Source organism: Bombus huntii, chromosome 10 (genome assembly GCF_024542735.1).
Source record: "Bombus huntii isolate Logan2020A chromosome 10, iyBomHunt1.1, whole genome shotgun sequence".
Lineage (NCBI taxonomy): Eukaryota > Metazoa > Arthropoda > Insecta > Hymenoptera > Apidae > Bombus > Bombus huntii.
The window spans coordinates 5,092,956-5,114,173 of record NC_066247.1 but is presented as its reverse complement, the minus strand read 5'-3'; the positions used below and the strand labels follow the sequence as shown (position 1 = coordinate 5,114,173).

Genomic DNA, 21,218 nt, shown 5'->3' with positions numbered 1-21,218 from the left:
TTAAGTAATTATTAATATTATCATTATTGTTTATTTTAATTATTCCAATTGTTCATAATAATAACCTGAAGTGGGATATTAGTCGTGTTTTGAATATTTAATTTTTGTTTGACATGCTTTTAATTTTATATTTTAATGAAATTTTTTACATTAAGAATCACATTTCCTTCAAATAAATGTTTATTTACTGCTAATATATTTATAAATGAAACTATCAATTATATATGTAGTTCAAATTTATATATCGAAATCTGAATATTTATTTAATATTTCTATTTATAGCATAAACTAAGGATTTGTTTTTAAAGCTAATATATAATTGTGCCTGCAGATGGAAGCACTATTATTTCCTAAAGCCATAGGATATAGCGAAAGTATCGAGTATATAACCAAAATTTGACTAAAAGTTAAGAAACACCATTCTTTCAACGACGCACGCTTTTAAGAAATATATATTACAATATAAAAGGTATTTATGTCAATATTCGAATATTCAAATGAAAAATTATTTTATTCTGATGTCCATTAAAAATAAAGCACTCACAATAGGTTAGGAACATGAAATTAAGGCGTACGAAATGATAAAATCTTGAAATAAAAAAGATAATAAAATATCGTTTGCCAAAGTAAATAACATTTTTACAAAATTGTATGTATGCTGCACCCGTATGAAGCAATTTATATATTCTAATAAATAGGCTTATTCAATAATAAATATTATTTCGTAATACATTTTAAGTAATGTAAATTGTATAACGAATCGTCATGTCTATATTTAAAAAGTAATATAAGAGATATATTTAATATTTTGTATTACATGAACGATAATTATTTTAATAAATGAATAAATATTTCCAAAGAAAAATGATATTTTAATCAATAGTTTATGATTTTTTAAAGTTGAATTATTGTTTACAGCTGTATTCTCCTCATGTCTTACTGAGAACTGATACACTGATGATGGAGCAAGAGGAACATGTCCGTAAATATTTATATGTTTCAACTTAGTACAAGAATTTCTAATTCCTTTCTTTTCGTATTGTACGATTATTTTCCTATGTAATTGAGAAGATTATTAATTCAAATTCATGAAATTGATGAAATTTGTTTGCAGAGGATACTGAATTTGAAAGATCAGCAGTTACATCAATCAAAATGACCAACAAAAAAGGAACTGTTCCAGAAAAATCAAGAGAGGAAATAAAAGCAGAACGCGAAGCAAAGAAAGCTGCTAAAGCTAATGCTAAGGCAAAGGCTAAATCGACTAAAACGTCAAACAAAGACCCTTCCGATAATAATAAACCTATCCCTTCCAATAGTACTAAGATTAAAAAAAGCAATGGTATACCAGAAACTGTAACTAACAAAAATATTGAATCTCCTAATGAAGTACTAGTACCGGTACCAGAACCAGTACCAGTACCAGTAATCAGTAAGACCCCAAATACATGTGAAAAAAATGAGAAAATAGTACCAGAAAGCGGTAGTGAAGGGAAGAGCAAAGCGGTATTACGAGCTGAAAGAAGAGCAAAGCAAGAAGCACAAAGAGCAGCCAAACAACAAATTTTATCAGAAAAAAGTAAAGTTAGAAGTAAGGAAGAAAATAATAATAATAATAGTAATAAACCTGTAACACACACTACCAGTGTGACAGATATAGTGAAAAAAGTATCAACACAAAAAAAAATCATTCAAAAAATTAACACTCATGAAATAAATCTGTTCAAACATTTATATCACGAAAGAGAACAGGCCATTGCTGATGTATCCTTTGTCAATTCGAATATACACCCGGCAATAATTAGATTAGGTACGCAATATGCAAGCAAAGTAATTGTAGGCAGCAACGCAAGATGCGTTGCTCTTTTAGCTGCTGTTAAGCAACTTATTCAGGACTTTGAAAGACCACCACAGGCTGACTTTATCCGAGGTTTCGAAGCAAATTTGCAAGAATCTGTAGCCTACTTGCATCATTGTAGGCCATTGGCTGTTTCAATGCAGAATGCATTAAGGCACTTAAAATGGCAAATGGCACAGTTTCCCTCTTCATTGTCTGATGAGGATGTGAGTAATTTTATACACATTTTCGTTTGATATATGTTTGATGATATTTTTGAAATGAAATAAAAATGTCGTATGTTTTAGGCAAAAAATAAATTAAGTAATGCAATAGATACCTATATACGGGAGCAAATAGAACTTGCTGATAAGGCAATATCGATAACTATACAAACTAAAATATCCAATGGAGATGTTATCTTAACTTATGGCTAGTGAGTTCTTATTTTGAAGACATCTTAGAAAGCCTCTGTATATTTTCAACATTTGCAATAAAATTTATATTGTTTACAGTTCATCTTTGATACATAAAATATTGTTAGACGCGCATACTGCGGGTAAAGAATTTCGTGTTATTGTCGTGGATGGAAGACCATGGTTAGAAGGGAAAGAACAACTTAGGCGTTTAGCGAAACATGAAATTGAATGCTCTTACATTTTAATTAATGCTTTAAGTTACGTGATGCCTGAAGTAAGCAGAACTGAAAGATGATTTTTATATTACTTAAATACTTTTTAAGATTATTGACAATAATAAGACTACTGAATAGGTGAGCAAAGTGTTTCTTGGTGCTCATGCGATATTAGCGAATGGTGCGGTAATGTCGAGAGTTGGTACCGCTCAGGTTGCCTTAATGGCCAGAGCGTTTAATATTCCAGTGTTAGTCGCTTGCGAAACTCATAAGTCTTGCGAACGCGTACAGACAGATTCTATTGTCTACAATGAATTAGGTAAGCAGAAGACTTTATGCATGTTTTTATATCACCAATTTATTTATTCATAATTATTCTATATTAATATAATGTATGTATATATTTTTATTTGTTTCTCTATTGGTGATTCATTCATAGGAAATGCAGATGAGCTAGTACAAGATTATGGAAATGGTGCGCAAAAATCATTATTAACGAACTGGAGAACAAGAAAGTCGTTAAATCTTTTAAATATTATGTACGATGTTACACCAGCTAATTTAGTGACAGCTGTTGTTACAGAATTAGCTATTCTACCATGCACTAGTGTTCCTGTGATTTTACGTATTAAGCCATCGGAGATATAAATTTTACTATGCCTCGATTATTTCACATAGCGTTCAAATATCAATATAAAACATGTAATTACCGCGTCCTCTATACCCGTGTATATAAATTTGTTTTTAGTCGAATTTTCAAAATTGTAACACTTCAAGAACAGGGAAATATACACTGCGACCTGCTTTTTTACTCATGCCTTTAAAGTAATTATTTTACATACTATTATTGTATATTATGTTGTATACCTTAAAATAAATTTCTGAAACCTTAATTGTATAATTATATTTTGTTAGTATATTTCTGTGCTATTAGAATAGAGCATTGTAAGAGATAACTGAAAGATACAATATAACATACTACTAAATTTATTGAAAGAAAAAGGCATCTCCACATTAAAAAATTGTAATTTTGTGATATCTCTATATTTGTAAAATTACTATTCACATAAATTTTAAACAAATAATTACTTTTTTCAAATAATTAAAATACTTTCTTTTTTTTCTATTACTTCATGAACTAGAGTAAAAATCAAAAGGATATAATATTTTAAAGTCCATTTATAATTCATTAATTTTATGGACTTGTGCGTAATTTTATGGTATTGTTTTATGGATAAGATTCAAATCCATCTAACCTCATGATGGTTTTTAGAATATCATAGAAGTAATAACATAGAAAAAAACATTTTATCATACATTATAATTATTATTTTTTATAATCATACAAATCAGTGACATCTAAAATGACTCTGAATTATTCATATATGCGTTTAATTGAGCTGAATTTTATAGTTTAAATGAATAAAAATAATATTTTTGTTTTGTAGGTTAACCTTCAAATATTTTAATTGTTTTCCCTCTTCTGACGTCTAGCTAATTATTGTAAATAAATGTAAATCAAAATGCTTAGCCAAAGATTTGCAACAAAATACGTCATAAAACAATTCGGAAAATTAATTTCCCCTTTTTCAACACAAATAAAAATTGATGACATATTAACTACATATTTAAAACTCGATAATAATACTATTGAAACACTTCATGAATACGAAAAGAAGAGTAAAATTAAAAAAATATCGAAAAACAGACTTGTTCGGAATTGTATAACATTGCGCGTAAGTGTGATTTATTCATAATATTATTGAATGTTACACAATCTGTATATTATTAATAACTCGTTAATTTCTCCTGTTTTACTAGGATTTGGATGTAAAATTAGAAAAGAACGAATATTTGCTAGAATGCTTAATGCTCGATCCTAAACTCTTGAGGAATAGAATTCTTGTGCTTAAAGAAATGGGCATAGACTCTGTAGATTTATCTCATATTAGACGGTATGTCAATTGTTTTTAGCTAAATAAGGTCACACTTTAAAGCTCAAATATAATATTTTGCAACTATATATTTTAAGTTATAGTATACAATTATTTTTTTATTTTAGGTTTTCAACATTAATGCACAAATCTGTGCACCAGTTCAAAAAGTTACATGGCATTTCATCTAGTCAAAGTATTATGAGAACTTTATTTTCTAATGTAGGCATTAAAGTTGATATACCTGATCAAAAAATGCTAAAAGAAGAGTCTCATATGCGAATTGGTAGTTATTATCAATTGTGTGTGGTATACCATAAAACATATCATATGAAATTGCATGATGAATTGTTTTATAAACAGAAGAAAATAAAATATTTAAGTCTTACAGAAATGTCCAGAACGCTAGATGTGCTGAAACATAAATGTCAGTTTGATATAGAATTCGTAAGTATAATTATTTGGAGAAAAAAATACATTAATTTATAAATAGCCTAATCTAATACAATATCTTTTACAGTTAAAACAACACCTTTACCTTCTAAATGTGGATGTTGACAACGTTGAACAATTTTTAAATGAATTTAAATACCTAAAAATAAATAATAAAAATATAATTGAAATAATAAGAATATATCCCCGAATCCTGCTTCGTGATGCAAGTGAAATAAAAGAATTATTACAAATTTTCCAGAACTTCGAAATACCACATGAATCTCTATATACTACAATGAAAGGTTTGAAAATAAGGAAAGACACGTTTTTAAGACGGTATATTTCTATGGAAAATAACTTAGAGTTAGCTGTATGGTTGAAGCATCCACGAGTCTTGATTATGATTTATTTCTACAAATTGGTCATAAATCGTTTAACATATATGAAACATTTAAACTTTACGAACAATGCAAATATTAACACATATTTATCAGATAAGGAATTCTTTTCGAGGTAATTATTCTGATCAGATAGGACATAGTTATTAATAATTGTAGTATGATGTATGTTTAAACTCTTTAACATTAATTCATAATTTCAGATTTTTGGAAGGAGATACTTATGCAGCAACAAGAAAATATTTAGCATATATTGTAAGGAAAGAACTAGGGCATGACAAGGTTCATGTTTTGTCTTCTATTCAACGACATGCTTATTGGAAATATGTTTCACTGACACGCATCAATGAAACAATACAATATTTGAAGAAACATTTTTCAATAGATGATATATGTAAAAATATTCAGATTATACTTTATCCAATGTGAGAAAATATTTACATTATTTAAAAATATTGAAATATATTATATATAAATATTATTATACATATTATATTAATATAGGTCGACAATTGATAATACATTAAATTTGTTGTACAAAGAATGTTCCTTACAAGATGGATATAATTATACTCCTACACAATATTTGGCATTATGCTTGTACAAGTTAGAACAAAAACATCATTTCAGTGGGGACGGAGTGTGGCAAGACGAAATGTCAGTTTTTAAACCAAATGTTTTGGAGGATGTATATGAGCTTGATCAACTTGTTGATCATATAAATTATGGTTACAACGAAGTGATCAATTTAAATGAAGCAGCATGGCTTGAACATTTACTACAATACTAAGTGCGTGTAAAAGATATATAAAGGGTTTCATAGAGCATAACAATTAAATATTTCTAAAAATATGAGTAATGTAAAATCTGCTAATAGGCAAAATTAGAAACTAACTCTTTGGTTCAACAATTTTATATGCGATAGTATCATAAGGATTTTACAAGATTACTGATGTTGTTTAAACAACGTAGTATATACTTTTTTATCCAAAATACATTTTAATTGAATCATAATCCATATTCTAAAACAAACTGATTTAAAGATTTGCCTAAAAATATTTTATTTTTGCCTATTAACCTTTGCAGTTTAGTTGTATATATTTTCAATTGTTATGCTTTATGTGATTTATGTATATGTGGATTACAATAAATTTGCTATTAATGGATTGGTCATTAAGTGATTGCATATTTTAAATAAGAAGGAAAATTCAAAATTTTTGCTTAAAAATATAACTTTATTCAATTAGGTATTGTCTGTTTTTGTCGATGACCTTTTGCCATCTTTCAGGCAGTGTCATAATTCCATATTCATAAAACTTCTGATTTTTGCCAGCAAAAAACTGAATTAAATGTGATTTTACATTATCAGCGTCATTAAAAATTTTACCATTTGAGGAGTTTTGCATGGAACGAAATAAATAGTAATTTGAAGGCGCAAGGTCAGGGCTATATGGTGGATATGACAACACACCCCAACCTAGTTCCAATAATTTTTGGCGAGTGACTAAAAATGTGTGGGGTTTTGCATTATCAAACAAAAACCTAATAACAAACAAATCTATAACATAACTTAACTAATGATCTCGGTAGTAAAAATCGAATCTGCTTTAATAAAAAAAAGAGATAGTGCAATGTAAAAGGTGCCAAAGGTACGGTCATACGCAGAAATACTGCAATCATAATTTCCGCTGTGTTAAATGTGCAGGTATACACCTCACTGAGCAGTGCACTAAATCACCAGAAACCCCAGTGAAGTGCATCCACTGTTAAGGAGACCATCCTGCTAACTACAAAGGTTGCTCAGCCTATAAAACCCTATACATAAAAAAGTATCCTAAACTCAGAGCCAAAGACACAACCAATCAAATACCCAGTCCTCCAAAATTCACTATTACTTCAATCTCTTATGCCCAAGCAGTACAAGGAAATCAAAATAATCCGAAAACCCATAGGGACCATTCTCAAAATAGTATTCCCAATCCACAAAACACAGACAACTTCTCTAGACTTGAAAAATTAATCGAAAAACAATCAGAACAAATAAATAACTTACTATCATTATTAACACTCATCATGGATAAATTAATACGCCTGACACAAAATAAAACCAAGACGCATAGCTCTTTGGAATGCCAACGGTCTAGCTCAACACAAATTCAAACTAGAACTCTTCCTAAAACAACAGCTAATCGACGTAATGCTCATATCTGAAACCCACTTCACCGACAAAAAGTATCTGAAAATAAACGGTTATAACTTCTACCATATTTTCAAATGTACCAATCATTATCAAATCCAGCATTAAGTATTATGAGCTTCTATCATTTCAGAAAGACTACCTCCAAGCTACAAACGTAGCAATAGAAGACTGCCATGGTACAATCACCACTTCAGCAGTACATTGCCCTCCCAGACACTCCATTGCTAAAGAAGACTTTGATAACTTCCTTGATGCTCTGGGCAATAAATTCATAGTTGGAGGAGACTATAACACCAAACATACCCAATGGGGCAGCAGACTTGTCACAGTAAGAGGCAAAAATCTCTTGAATCACCAACAATCTCAACTACCTCACCACATATGAATCCACATATTGGTCCACTGATACTAACAAAATACCTGACTTACTTGACTTCTTCATAACTACAAATATCTCGCCAAGGTATGTCCAAATCAATTCCTCGGCGGATCTCTCTTCTGACCATTCCCCCGTTATAGCAACAGTCAGTTCAACAATTATCGAGAATCCATAACCAACTCATCAACTGGCAGCTCTTTAGAGAAGTCTTTAATCACTCAACTTCAGCCTCAATTTCACTAAAAACAAATGAAGATATCGAAACAGCCACGAAATATTTAAACACGAGCATAATAAACGCTACCTACTAAGACTTCTATCAGCAAACATGAATATCCCCATTACATATTAAAAAAAAATCGCAGAAAGACGTAGACTAAGAAGAGTATGGCAGATCAATAGAACACCGGATGACAAACGCAAACTAAACAACGCAACTAGGAAGTTAACCAAAATCATCAAAAAATATAAAAATGATTAGGTTAGGTGCTTTGAACACGTCGACAAAACAAAAGAATGTGCTAAGACCACCTATTGACAAAATCTGCAATCAATTTTGAATATTTATTAAAAATTACTTTCGCATACAAATTTAATATTAACATACAAAATTACAATAAGTTGTGTCGAATTTTTTAGATATCTCAAAAGGAGTTGATTATTTAAGGCACGTTATCGTCAAATAATTGATTACATGTTTTCATTTTTAAGTGTATTTAAATGCGAGTAATTACAAACGTCATAAAAAGATGGGCAGAGTACAAAATACACACGAAATATCTCTGTAAAAGACTTTACAAGTTCAGGTGATGTTTTATACTCTCTCTATATATGTACATGATTTCGTATACACTACAGAGTATTTGAATAAAATACAACACAACACGTTCATTTTCATTCGGTTTTTCTTAATAACTACGAACAAGGGACAAATAATACAAAAGTACTCACACCTCATACGAACTTACACCTTTAAGGCACTAGAATGCTCTCATTCAATTAATTGCTTCCCTTAAAATATTTTATTTCTTACAGATATACGTTTATTATAAAAAAACATATTTTTTCCAGGGCTGCTTTCTTACTAAGAAGAATCAACGATTATCGTATTCTTAGTGTTAAACTTTCTTTTACAAATGTAATTCCAATGAATTTCATGAATCTTTTAAAGCTATATAATACAAAATAGAATTACATTGAGAACAGAATAAACTTCATAAATAAAAGAAGCTTTCAAGATCTCTCAAAGGACTCTATTGAAGACTTCTATTCCCAAACTTCTTTCTGTCTTTAGAATAACAAATTATAATAACTCTAATTAACTCAAAACCTTGCATTATTATCCTTAACTTAATCCAAATGCTAATAAATCTTCCTAAGCACAACTCATCAAGACTTTACGTTCAGCCCTGAAATTCCTTTGGCAAGAAAGATCCATTCCAAACTGGAACCGCCAGTTGTTCTAGAGTAAATCTAGACTGGAGGTTTCGAGTCAGTTCAGAAAAGGAGGCAACTGCACATAGCTCTGCTGGCTGGTTGGCTCGCTCTTCACCATCACCTGTTCCTTCATTCCTTGGCGTCCTTGTGGTGAGTGCATCCCGTATTCTTGTTTCTGATCCTGTTGTTGTTGCTGTTGTTGCTGCTGCTGCGTGTAATCAGATTGTTCGTGCTGATACTTATCCGCTGGACTGAGACCACTGACATAATCCAATTGCTTATTCTGCTGATGTTCTTCCTCTGACATGGAGTTAGCTAGGTGAGTGGGTGGCGAATGCGTGGTCACCATAGTCTGATAATCGTTGCGGGTTAGAGGAGGTGGTGGACTGTTACTGGCGTTCATGTAGTCCTGGTGTACGCGCATCGTGTTCCCTGATGGTGTAGAAAATAACGAGGCATCATGTTGCGGAAGCATTGTCGCGTACGAGTATGCCGACCCGTTGTTGCTCGGTCCACCGAAAGAGGTGGAATAAGGGGAATTAGATGGGCTAAGTAGATTCAGGTGTGGCGCCAGATCATACGCTGGAGAATACGCCCAAGCATCCGGCGGTGCTGTCGCTGTTGTTGGAGAGGCGAAGGGGTTGAGGGTATTATTCAGCGAGGTAAATGATCCTGGCGGAAAGAGAATTGCTTGTATTAATTTTTTTAAGTATAAAAATAATTTTAATAATTTAAACAAATTTTTAAATTTAATGTGATAGTTACTGTTAGGATAACATTTGATATTTCTTATAGTTTTTATAAACAAGAACATTACTTATATCAATGTACCAAGTGTAAGTATAATTTTATAAAAATCTTTAGAAATAATATAGTAATCTATGTGGATTTTAAACTAGTATTAATTGCAAATATATAGGATTATTTTATAGATTTTTGTAATACGATGCAATTGGCTTATTTTTGCAGAAAGCATTGATATTCTTTATAACTATGTACGTATGTATGTGAACGAGAACTCGAAGAATTAACTGCGGTTGGTTCTTTTGTTTTTTCTTTCTTTATTTTAAACTTTGCTAAATAATTTCACTCGATCAATAATAGATAAAATCTTCAAAAGAGCAAATAATTTCCTCTGTGTAATGTATTAATAATTTCTTTTATTTATTCTAAAATATTGTCTGTTATAGTTACTTGTTTTGATAAAAAAAATAGTAAAGTACTACAACTACTATTTTATTAGTATAATAATTTATAGTTTAACAGTTTAATAATATAATAATTTCTAATAAAACTGACCAATAGCAATAAACAATATAGGTAGAAGACGGTTATCATTTTTGTTGTGATTACCTGATAAACCGGGACTTGCTGAACCAGCAGCCATGTATCCAGCGGTTTTACGTGGAGGTTCTCTCTTCCGCCATTTTGCACGCCGATTCTGGAACCAAACTTGAACCCTTGACTCCGACAAAGCGAGTTTTAGAGCTAGCTCTTCTCGCGCGAAGACATCAGGATACGGTGCACGTTCAAATGCTCTTTCCAATTCTTCCAATTGATAAGCAGTAAATGTCGTTCTGCAATAATTAATTTGCACAATAAAATTAAAACAATCATCGAATAGTAATAATAGTTGAAGCTTCAAACTGTGTAATTTTCTCTTTCAGCGGAACGTGACTAATGTTGAAGATATTATAGTATTTTTAACTTTAAACTAGGCTTTTATAAAGATCCTATTGTTAATATTTAAAAAGATATGATCAAAATTAAAGTTAGAAGAAAACATCAGGAAGTAATAAACAGTTAATCTAATTTTAAGTAATTTTAAAGAAATATATACCTGGTTTTCTTCTTTTTGATTCCATTGTTGTCGGTCTTCTTCTTGGAATCTTTCTTAGCTGGCTGAGCCTCGCTACTGACTATAAATATAAATTAATGTAACGTAAAATTTCAACAATTATTTCTTCTATAAATGTCATTTCACTTAAAGGAAAAGATCACAATTAATAATTCTATTTAATTCTATAATGATTCTTTCCTTAAACCAATTTACTCATCAATCCAAAATCTCACAACACTTTTTAAGCTAACTTTTTCAACGATTTCTTCACTTTATATACATATCAATATAAATTTTACAAGTACTTTAACAAATAGTTATAAAATCACTCTTATTCTCAATTAGTCACCACAGATATCGAATTATTAAGTCAAATTTTCCTGTAAAATTTTCAACATCAAATACTTCAAATATTGAAATATTCGCTGAAAGCACAATACTAACCTGGAGCAAGAGTGTTCATCGGGTCTTCTGGCTTCCTTTTTAAAGGATTTCCAAGCTGCAGACCCTGCTGCAACGTCGTCGAGGTCGGCGTCGCAGCAGTGGACGTCGACGTAGTGACATCCTGCGTCTGAGGAAGTGGTGCGTACATTCCAGCTAATTCCAATTCCTTCAGCTCTTTCTGTTGTTGTTGTTGTTGTTGCAGATGATGGTGAGACGTTTGATGATGTGGCGGTGGACTGTTGGAAGAGTCCAATTTGTGCAGATGACCTCCAGTGGGCATTAAATCGCCACCATGGTGCCCACCATGAAGGCCAAGCATCACTTGAATACTGTGGACTCCGGAACCTCCTCGACCACCGAAGTCAGAGAAGATCGGGTCATCGAAGGGACCTCCGTCCATCTTTTATAAATTTTTTTAGGATTGAAAAATTTCAATTATTTTCTCCTTTCGATTCTTCAAGTAATGAATAACAACGTTAGATTATTTTTCTAGTGTCAAATAATAATTGAAATGCAATTATTGGCACGGTATTTCTTTGATAACTCTTGACGTTTTAAAAACACGTGGTTTCGTTATCAAAATCAGATAGGAACTTCTCTTCTTTTTTATAAAAATATCATAAATATCAAATTCTTTCAATCTCTAATATGAATTCGTATCTCCTTTTCTTTGATAGTTTCACAAACTGCAATTGTGTTTTCTCTTCTTCAATCACCGTGCGCTGAATACAATTTCTTCTCCTCTTAATTATATACACTTCTTGTTCAACAGTTTTTTGACTTCAATTATCTCTCTTCTTCAATCTTCACAGGCTTAAAATTAGAGCAACTCGACAGGAACCATTTCTTTCTATTAGTAAATAAATATTGAATGCCTCGCTTGGATTTCCGATACAAAGTATACGAGAGTTTCCTCTTCCTCGATGTTTCTTCAACTTTGTTCTTTATCTTCTTCTCTTCTCGGTAGTAACAAATGAAAATTCGTCGATCGATGATCCAGCCAGGGTTTAAAATACCCTAGACAACTGTGTCCCATTCACTTCCTGCTCCCTTTATTACCGCCGATTCCTCGGGTTCTTCGTGAAGACCTCCGGTTGGCCAATTATGCAAAAAGGCGTGCGCGGTGCGCAGGATGGCGGTCGCGGCGTTCGCGCGTCCTCCGTAATGGAATCCGAGCCAATTGCGATCAATTGTTGCCCGGGTTATGATTAATTTTGATTAGTACAAGCTAACGAAGCGAGAGCCAAGCATCGTGTCGTCGGCACACGAACAGATTGAACCAGTCGATCCGAATTATACTTTCGAGAACCGGAGGAACTATACTCAAATGTTAATTTGAAAACATTTTCAAAATAAGAGCAGCAATAAAAAAAGAAGAAAACAAAAGAAATAGAGGGCGAATGATTTTCCAAATGTTTACGTATATTGTTTCTCTTGCGACTGAACGGATTTTTGCTGTATTTTCTATATATCGACAACCGGGTGAGTTGATCGCGCGAAACAACAAGAGCCGCCTAACTAACCGGACACTGTCGCACTAAGCGACGATCCGTTCTGACTCTGGCTAATCAACCGACACTCACACACGCTTATATTTTCAACGGGTTGCTGGCCAGGCCGCCCCCACACATAGAAACCAACCAATCCTGTAGCACCTACTACGCGTTACGTGCTCCACGAGAGGACGGCCGTTTTATGCGGGCGCGGTATATACTGTTCTCCTGTATTTCTTCCTCTTTCTTTCTCTTTTTCTCCCTTTCCATTCTGCACCAGAGTCATCCGTCTGTCTCTCTTTTTAATCCCCCTTGTACAGAAGAGTCACTTCCCCCTCCCACCCCCCTCTCAGTCTCTCTTTCTCTCTCTCTCTCTCTCTCTCTCTCTCTGTATGTGCTCTTTCATCTCTTTGATTCTTTCTTTTTCTTTTTTCGCTTTCTTGCCTTTTCTCTGGCCTGGTACCACTCCACCACTCCAAATAAAATGGTTCGTCATGGTATTGGCTGAACGTATATAGAGGTATATGTGCGTTGCATCTTTGTCGTTTATATCTCCTCTGTCTGAAGTTAGGGTCCGAGAGGCTCTCTTTGGTCTCGTGGCCACTGCCACGCCATTGCGACCGCCCCCCGGCGAAGAAGTTGGAGAACGCCGCCTCGATATTATGATGTGTGTTAGGCGATGTTGCAGAGGAGCTTGGAGGGGCATGTGGGAATCGGAGCGGGTTGGCTTGTGCACGGTCCACCGCGATGGGAAAATCGTGTACATCACGATTCCACTTCGAATATGGACGATCTGCGCTTGACCCGCTGCGACCTCTATGTTTCTTGGAACGGAGATCATGGTGAAGAGAATGCTGGATGTGCGCTGTTTAGAGGAAATAAGGTGGTTTTAGGAAAAATTTACTTCTAAAGTAAATTTAATAATGATCTAATTTGCCTACTTTCTGTTTCTTTGTTACAGCATCGTAGAATACACTTTTTGTTTAATTAATGATGTAAATTTCTTTGGTATAGTTCTAAATTCAAGAAAAAGAGTACCTCGCATTTTTGGACTGTGTGGATGAAGATGAAGCGCAGAATACTGGAAATAAAGGTTCTCGGTTTGGTTGGTTGGTTGTTGACACCATTGGAGTTTTAGATTTAGGAAAAATTATGCTATTTATGTTCTACTTCTTTTCAGAAGAAGTTTCAAAATATTGGTAAAAGAACTTATCTAGAGTCCCTTTTAGGGTTTTATAACTTCAAGAAATAGATATTGCAGATATGAAATTGAACATCGTATAGAAAAATAAATAAACCTTAAAAAAGAATAATTTTTATAAAAATCTATTAGCAGCTAAATTTTTGTTAATTAAACAGCATAAAAAGATATGTAAAATATAATAGATTTGCGTTTAAGACAATACAAGTCATTGTATAGTTTTATGCAGAAAGTTGGAGCAGGTTACGCAACATACTCCGACAATGACGTTATTTATACATGAAATTATCCAAGTCATAAGTTATTCATAGTTCATGTTTCAAACATGTACTTCTTATTTATAATTTTTTTAATCACACTTGATTTATCACTTACAGATAAGCAGGTGAAAAATAAAAATAGAGATCGAGGCATAACTCGAACAATTATTACTTCTATAAATTACAAAGGTTGCAAAGGTGAGGAGCAAAATTATCTAGAAAAAGAACTAGACAATCTCGCACAATTTAACACGAGTCAATCTTAAAATACTGAAATCAAATTTTCGTAAACAAAAATATAATTAACACATTACCTGAATTTCTGTCCACGTATTTCCATTTCCTAAAATCGCTGTATCTTCTATGAAATTCATGTTCTTGAACATCACACATCATCGAGTAAGTACCACCTAACCCAACTCCCATAAATTCCACTTAGTTTCCACCCTAGCCTCAGTCACATCGAACATATCAGCTATCCATCTCGTGTCTCTGTTCGCAGAAGTCCTTGAACCGGAACCTTGAACCTCGATCAAACGGTTTGAGAGATCACAGAGCGCACTCGGCGACGATCGACTTGCGTACATCGCGTCACCGATCCTCTGTCTACCGAATGCACGATCCTCCCATCGATTTGCGTCCCATGCACTATCAATGATTCGAATTGTCCCGCAATTTTACATCCACACCGTTTCGATTCGTCCTCGTATCAGTTGTATCCGGTATATACTTGGATTGAGAGGTTAGAAACGGATTAGAATCGATCGATCGATTTATGAGAAGATGATCGATCGGAAGGACGAGAAAGGTAAGAGTACCTATACTTTCCAAGAGATCCATGTCCGTTGACCGGCAGCGTGGCACTGAGCTCTTAAGCGCAGGCTCAATGAAACCAGCAATCGCCAGGAATTGCCTCGAATTGGCCCAATCAAACTACCCCCATTCCGTGTGTACACGCGTATATTAACTGCTAATTTCATCGGCGGTAATTAGCGCGCGCGAGCGCGCGCCTGTCACGCGCTGATTTAATTGCACTCTCGCGGACACTCTTTACTTCCTCCCCTACCATCCTTACGGTGCATCTTTTCCGTTGCGCCGCGCGAAACCGATCGCGCCATCGTTTCAGCCGCCTGGTCTCCTCGTTTTCGTCAATGAGTTTGTTTACTCCAAATCGATGGATCTCGTGACTACCTTTGTGACTAGATGTTATTTAGAAACGACAAGATTGGACAGAAGAACGGAGGAAATTTAATTAAATAAGTAAAGACGATTTTAGAGCGATTTTGGAGGTTAGGGATGGTTTTGCGCGAAGTGGATGGATATAGAAATCAATATAGATCTCGTTTTGTCTGAGTTTGTTGAGTAAAGTTTTCATAAATAGATTCCACTATTTAGTCAGATTATTGTATGATTGTTTAGTAATCTATAACTTAAATTTCGTTTGGTCATGGGAAAAGATAATTATAATTGATCAGAGTTTTCTAAGATAATATGAAACTTTTCCATATAAAAAAATTGTTAATGATACATTAATAAAATATAACAGCATATTAGTAATCTATTATTTTGTGGTCACACTACATGGTAATAATTTCCTACCTATCTGCTTACCTACCTACCTACCAGATTATATCCTGACAGTTTCTTTTTATTCTAACAAATAAATGTACACTGGCAACACTTCTTGATATACTACAATAAATATCTGTTACATTATATTTGTACATTACCATATTTCTTAAATGTTACTTCAACCAATCAATCTTATCATTCTAGAGTACAATCCTTAGCAAAATAATTATCACTTAATAATATACATCCCTAAATCTTCATACTCATACCATCTCACACAAAATCTCTGCCACTAACCAACATTCTCTGTCACAGACTTTCTAAGATTCATCTAACCTTAAACCACCTTCAAACAGAATTCATGAACCAAGTAGCAGAAGTTTCAAGAATCTACAATTTCCTCTATATCCAGACTGAGCCGACTGGATCAAACTTCAATGAAGTTGAAGGTGATTGAATGCGGGTGATCGAGCGTGCGCGCACTCATGCTTGCAGGATATCCGCGGATGCAGGAGGCGGCTGACCGGGAGGATGACGGCAAGCGCGCAAGAGCGAGAAGTCGGTAACTTAACTGGCCTAAATGGGTTTAACTCGATGTGATTTTGCTGGCGAACCACTAAATTGAACGAATACGAACTAAACTGAACTCAACTAAGCTAATCATATCACATTACTAGCGTTATTAGCCGAGAGACGATATAAGTGAAGGTCCGGTGGTGCCGGGCTGCAGTAACGGGTCGCCTCCTGCACTGACCCTCTGCACGACTTTCTTTTCGACCCCTTTTTCTCGTTCACACTATCAAGAATTTCGTGTCCTGTGTCATCTATCCGTATCTAAATCATAGAAACGCGTTCATTCTGCATAATTGCTACGTTTGTCGTTGTTTACGAAATCATTTTTTAGGTTAGTTTTGTGAAACTTTGTGGAAGGTGAAGTCTCTCGGAAGAAACGGACGATTCTCGATGTACACGAGGTCTGACGGACGATGTTGCCCGATCCTGGCCGAGCCGTAACGCTACCCTGACTGTGCAACAGGAAACACGTGCGCCCGGTGAAAGTGACAGCTCGGAGCGCGCCAAATTTGAAACGAAGATCGAAGAATCGCGTTGTTCGTGTGAGTAAAATGTTCTTATAAGTGTGTAGTGATTGTTGAAGAATTCTTTGTTGGACGTTGTGTATGATAAAAATAAGTACATATCTTAACTTGAAACTGATATGGTTCGTTGTAAGTTACATATTGAACTATCTTTTTATGACAAAGCATACTTGTATCTTGAATTCAAGTGATATGATTTAATCTAAGCCATGAAGTTACGATTCTTTTATCTTGTTGAGATTTCTTGTATATCATTCACTAACAATATTTTACATATATAAATTCCTTAAGTGTTAATTTTACCAAGATTTTATATGAAGATATTATGATTTTTATATAATAAAAAACTTTCTATATGTAAATTGTATTTAATATTCACAAGTTAGTTAAAAATCTTCTACCAAACTTTTACTATTATTATTTCTTACAATATTAAATTTGAATATTTTTAATATACCACTAAATTTTCGTTAAAAAATGTTATATTGTAATGTATTGTAATGTATTAAATGTAACATTGAACAAACTGAGAAAGACTTGATATCGAAGTGGGGGATATCAGCGGTTAAAGAAAGAGAAGATAGACTAATTATCTCCCACCAACCACTTCGAAGCGACAAGAGAGGGGAATAGACCTGGAGGAAAGATAAGAACGAAATGGACACGATACGTTCCGTCCCCACCACTTCTACCAGCAGAATAGAAGGAGTTTCTCGGCTCCACCTCTTCCCCTTCCGATAATACCCTCCTTCAACGGTGGATGACGATTTGACTCTGACTTACTGTACTTAGGTACCTCGCTCTTCAACCCCCTAAGACTTCTGTTTACATCTCTCATACACCCAGAAAGTAATTTCCCAACAACCCTCTGTAGTCTTACAATTTTTACAAAATTGATCTATAATTCCTAAAGTTAATTCACAATTCAAATACACAACACTATTATTTTTCGATATTAATTAACGAACGTAGTAGAGCAATTTTTCCAAAATATCTTCCCTTATACTACAATCGAAATTTTATCGAAATTAGAATCTTAGAATCTTAGAATGTTTATCTCAAGTTAGAAACCTCTCTCTACTTTCCAATATTCACGTTTTTCTAACTTTGTTCCTACACTATATTTTATTCTTATATTATATATTTTACGGTATGCGATATTTTATTTTCATATTTATTTTTTAGATCAGAACAGACTAATATAATCCACGTATATACATATATAATGTACACAAGCTTTTACATATATGGAGAACGCAACGAGCTGATAACAAGCAGACAAAGGGAAACAGTCTCTCTTGTTGAGAAGTATATTTAGATCGAACGACACAGGGAAACGAGGTGAAGAGGAGGGTTTGGAAGCGACTTTTTGCACGCGAGCCGCTCTTTTTTACGTCGTAGGTATGCCGACCGGATAGTATTGCCGTGTGGCCAGGCTGGCAGGGCCGACCAATTGAGCCTGTTAACGTCAATTGAGCTGAATTAGTTCAATTGGACGTAATTGCGCGAAGGCGACGGGGAACCTTCGCTCTCTGTTCGCCGGCCATGCTCGCGTTTCTCTTTTCGCGCTGATATCGCCGTATTCACAGGACTTCCTTCAAAGTACAGTCCAAACATAAGTTCGATATAATCGAGGAATGTTGTACAAGACTGATTTCGTACATAGATTGTTTAAAACACTGGTTTTATATGGGGATAATATTTGGGCATGCAGTCTTTTTGGGACGTAGTTTTCTGACTATTTTAGGTAAAACGTTATTTTATCTAGATTTACCATGTTTCTCTAGAGCCGTTAAATTGTAATCTCGTAGAATTAGTTGTTTAATTTCTCACTAAATGATCTCAGATAAAATCGAATATCAAAGATAAAATAGGTTTGATGCTGTTTAACGCGATTCTTATGTCGAAGCGTTTAAACTTCATAATTATAGTAGATAATTCTTGGCTGCAATATTAACGCGGTTATGATATGTATGGCTATAATATCTACTATATTATCAAACAACAAATCAAACATACAAAGCAATAGGTATGATCTCAGATAAAATCGAGTATCAAAGATAAAATAGGTTTGATGCTGTTTAACGCGATTCTTATGTCGAAGCGTTTAAACTTCATAATTATAGTAGATAATTCTTGGCTGCAATATTAACGCGGTTATGATATGTATGGCTATAATATCTACTATATTATCAAACAACAAATCAAACATACAAAGCAATAGGTATGATCTCAGATAAAATCGAATATCAAAGATAAAATAGGTTTGATGCTGTTTAACGCGATTCTTATGTCGAAGCGTTTAAACTTCATAATTATAGTAGATAATTCTTGGCTGCAATATTAACGCGGTTATGCTATGTATGGCTATAATATCTACTGTATTATCAAGTAACAAATCGAACATACAAAGCAATAGGTATCTTCATCATAAAAATGATAAAAAATTCACTACTTGACAAACCATTTCATCGCTTCTACAAAAATGAACGAAAAATGAAAAAAAGCAGCCCTTATATCGGTCAGAAAAATTCCACCCTCTTTATGTTCTCCGAGCTTCCCCCGAGTAAAACAAATTACAACGTCACCGGTACCAGGATAATGGCCATCAGAGGAGGCAATTATGACAGCCGTGACCCAAGAATTAACGTGCCCACATGAGCGTCGCGAGATTCCCGATCGAGATCACAATAAACGTTCCTTTCTCGCTTTTTTCCCTTTTTTTTCACCCCCATGGAACGTTGGCGAACAAGCAACAGTCATTGATATTAGTCACTTTATATCATGCTGGTATATTTCACGGGTCAAAGCGTAGAGAGATGGCCAACGACGAAGACTTTTTTTATATGTGCTATACGTATTTTGAGGAGAAATACTGCTGCTCGATCCCCACCCTCGATCGGACACAAAGAGCTTGGATATTTTCGATATACGCGCACTGTCTATTCAATGGTTGCTGCGATTCTACCTGAGATTCGATTCATACAGAAGATGAATTCCTCGTTTGAAATATGCTGGATGCGACCACGTGGCTTGAGTGCATGCAACAGGTGTATATCGCTCGTAGGAGGCTACCTGTTGAGTAGGTATAAATTAAGGCTTTCAATAACTATATTGTCCAGAAGTTATACCCGTTAACTCTGTAAATTAAAAGGAAGAAAAGACGTGCGTTGGATGTTGCAATTTTTATGAAATTTCTTCCGAATTTTTCGCTTATTTATCTCATCTTCTCGCAATACCGGGATAAGCCCACACTGGAGGCAGATGTAATTTGTTTCTTCGAGAAGTACAGTGGTAATCACGTGGCCGAGCAATGAAATGTAGATCAGTCAGAGATGTAGAGTTAATGAAGTAGAGTAACGCGCGAAGAATGTAAAATACAGCTGAATTAGGATGTCGTGGAATTGAAGAGAGTAGGATTTGAGAATTGAAGGGTGTAGAACGAGCTAAATTAGATTATTGATGAAAGGATTGAAGATATTTACAAGGGTCGAATTTGAGAGTTAAGGGGAGTGAAATGTACACTGTAGAATGAGATTGATTAGATTATTAATTATGAAACGTGAAGGTTGAGGGAGCGTACGATATATGCTATGTAATATACGCTATAGAATGTATATCGCGGAATGTTATAGAATGTATTAAATTAAATTGTTGATAATCTTATTTGTTAGAATTTCGTAGTTGAAATTTTTCATAAATTGTCTCGTTTGATTCTAATGATAATTAAGCTGGTATTTAATTGCACTTTTAGATTTGGAGATCGTGATTCAAAGGAGAAAATGTAACGTCGCAGCCTGATGACGTCGCATCCTTATTAACCCGACGTAGTCACATCCGTCGCTGTCCCGTTCTGTATTCACGTGCAGGGTGTTTCTCGTAATGATACTTTGATTTACATATTGAAACCAGTCTATAGAGTTACGTACTTCAATTTAAAATTCTCTGATACGAATCATACCCTTCAAATTTACGCTGGGCAACCTTATTCTTTCTTAATTTCATACATTTTCTAATTCACCGTGATATACTTGTACATAAATGATTTATAGTATAT

At 34.0% G+C, this 21,218-nt stretch overlaps 3 protein-coding genes and 1 long non-coding RNA gene across 16 annotated transcripts; 3 read left to right on the top strand and 1 right to left on the bottom strand.

Moving 5' to 3' along the window:
* The first annotated feature begins 310 nt into the window (after positions 1-310).
* On the top strand, positions 311-3,364 carry LOC126870059 (translation initiation factor eIF-2B subunit delta). Of its 3 annotated transcripts, none has more exons than XM_050627479.1 (7): positions 311-469; positions 919-982; positions 1,115-2,064; positions 2,146-2,273; positions 2,353-2,530; positions 2,610-2,790; positions 2,911-3,364. In XM_050627479.1, exons 2-7 carry the CDS (start codon positions 958-960, stop codon positions 3,117-3,119), a joined length of 1,671 nt encoding a protein of 556 aa, XP_050483436.1. In that variant the 5' UTR covers positions 311-469; positions 919-957; the 3' UTR covers positions 3,120-3,364. The 3 variants fall into 3 exon arrangements, with proteins under 3 accessions (XP_050483436.1, XP_050483438.1, XP_050483437.1); XM_050627481.1 differs by having other exon boundaries at positions 328-469; positions 919-978; XM_050627480.1 differs by having other exon boundaries at positions 328-469; positions 919-1,041.
* Positions 3,365-3,366: 2 nt separating this feature from the next.
* On the top strand, positions 3,367-9,065 carry LOC126870064 (transcription termination factor 5, mitochondrial). Of its 10 annotated transcripts, none has more exons than XR_007691090.1 (8): positions 3,683-4,207; positions 4,293-4,426; positions 4,534-4,852; positions 4,926-5,353; positions 5,442-5,520; positions 5,869-6,028; positions 6,944-7,470; positions 7,569-9,065. XR_007691090.1 is itself a non-coding variant. In XM_050627492.1 (7 exons), the coding sequence occupies exons 2-7, from the start codon at positions 3,995-3,997 to the stop codon at positions 6,026-6,028; spliced, it is 1,602 nt and encodes a 533-aa protein (XP_050483449.1). In that variant the 5' UTR covers positions 3,367-3,495; positions 3,920-3,994; the 3' UTR covers positions 6,029-6,486. The 10 variants fall into 10 exon arrangements, 6 of the variants coding, with proteins under 6 accessions (XP_050483449.1, XP_050483448.1, XP_050483452.1 ...); XR_007691089.1 differs by having other exon boundaries at positions 3,686-4,207; positions 5,442-5,663; positions 5,743-6,028; XM_050627492.1 differs by lacking the exons at positions 6,944-7,470; positions 7,569-9,065 and adding an exon at positions 3,367-3,495 and having other exon boundaries at positions 3,920-4,207; positions 5,442-5,663; positions 5,743-6,486.
* On the bottom strand, positions 8,363-15,458 carry LOC126870072 (retinal homeobox protein Rx2-like). Of its 2 annotated transcripts, XM_050627515.1 has the most exons (6): positions 15,311-15,458; positions 14,807-15,221; positions 11,539-13,896; positions 11,095-11,173; positions 10,608-10,831; positions 8,363-9,926 (listed from the first exon to the last, which is right to left on the bottom strand). In XM_050627515.1, the coding sequence occupies exons 3-6, from the start codon at positions 11,936-11,938 to the stop codon at positions 9,310-9,312; spliced, it is 1,320 nt and encodes a 439-aa protein (XP_050483472.1). In that variant the 5' UTR covers positions 11,939-13,896; positions 14,807-15,221; positions 15,311-15,458; the 3' UTR covers positions 8,363-9,309. The 2 variants fall into 2 exon arrangements, with proteins under 2 accessions (XP_050483472.1, XP_050483471.1); XM_050627514.1 differs by having other exon boundaries at positions 14,807-15,334.
* A 481-nt stretch (positions 15,459-15,939) lies between these two features.
* On the top strand, positions 15,940-20,837 carry LOC126870132 (uncharacterized). The gene is made up of 3 exons (XR_007691115.1): positions 15,940-17,179; positions 17,711-19,385; positions 19,581-20,837. It is a non-coding gene; the product is annotated as an uncharacterized LOC126870132 (long non-coding RNA).
* Positions 20,838-21,218: the final 381 nt, after the last annotated feature.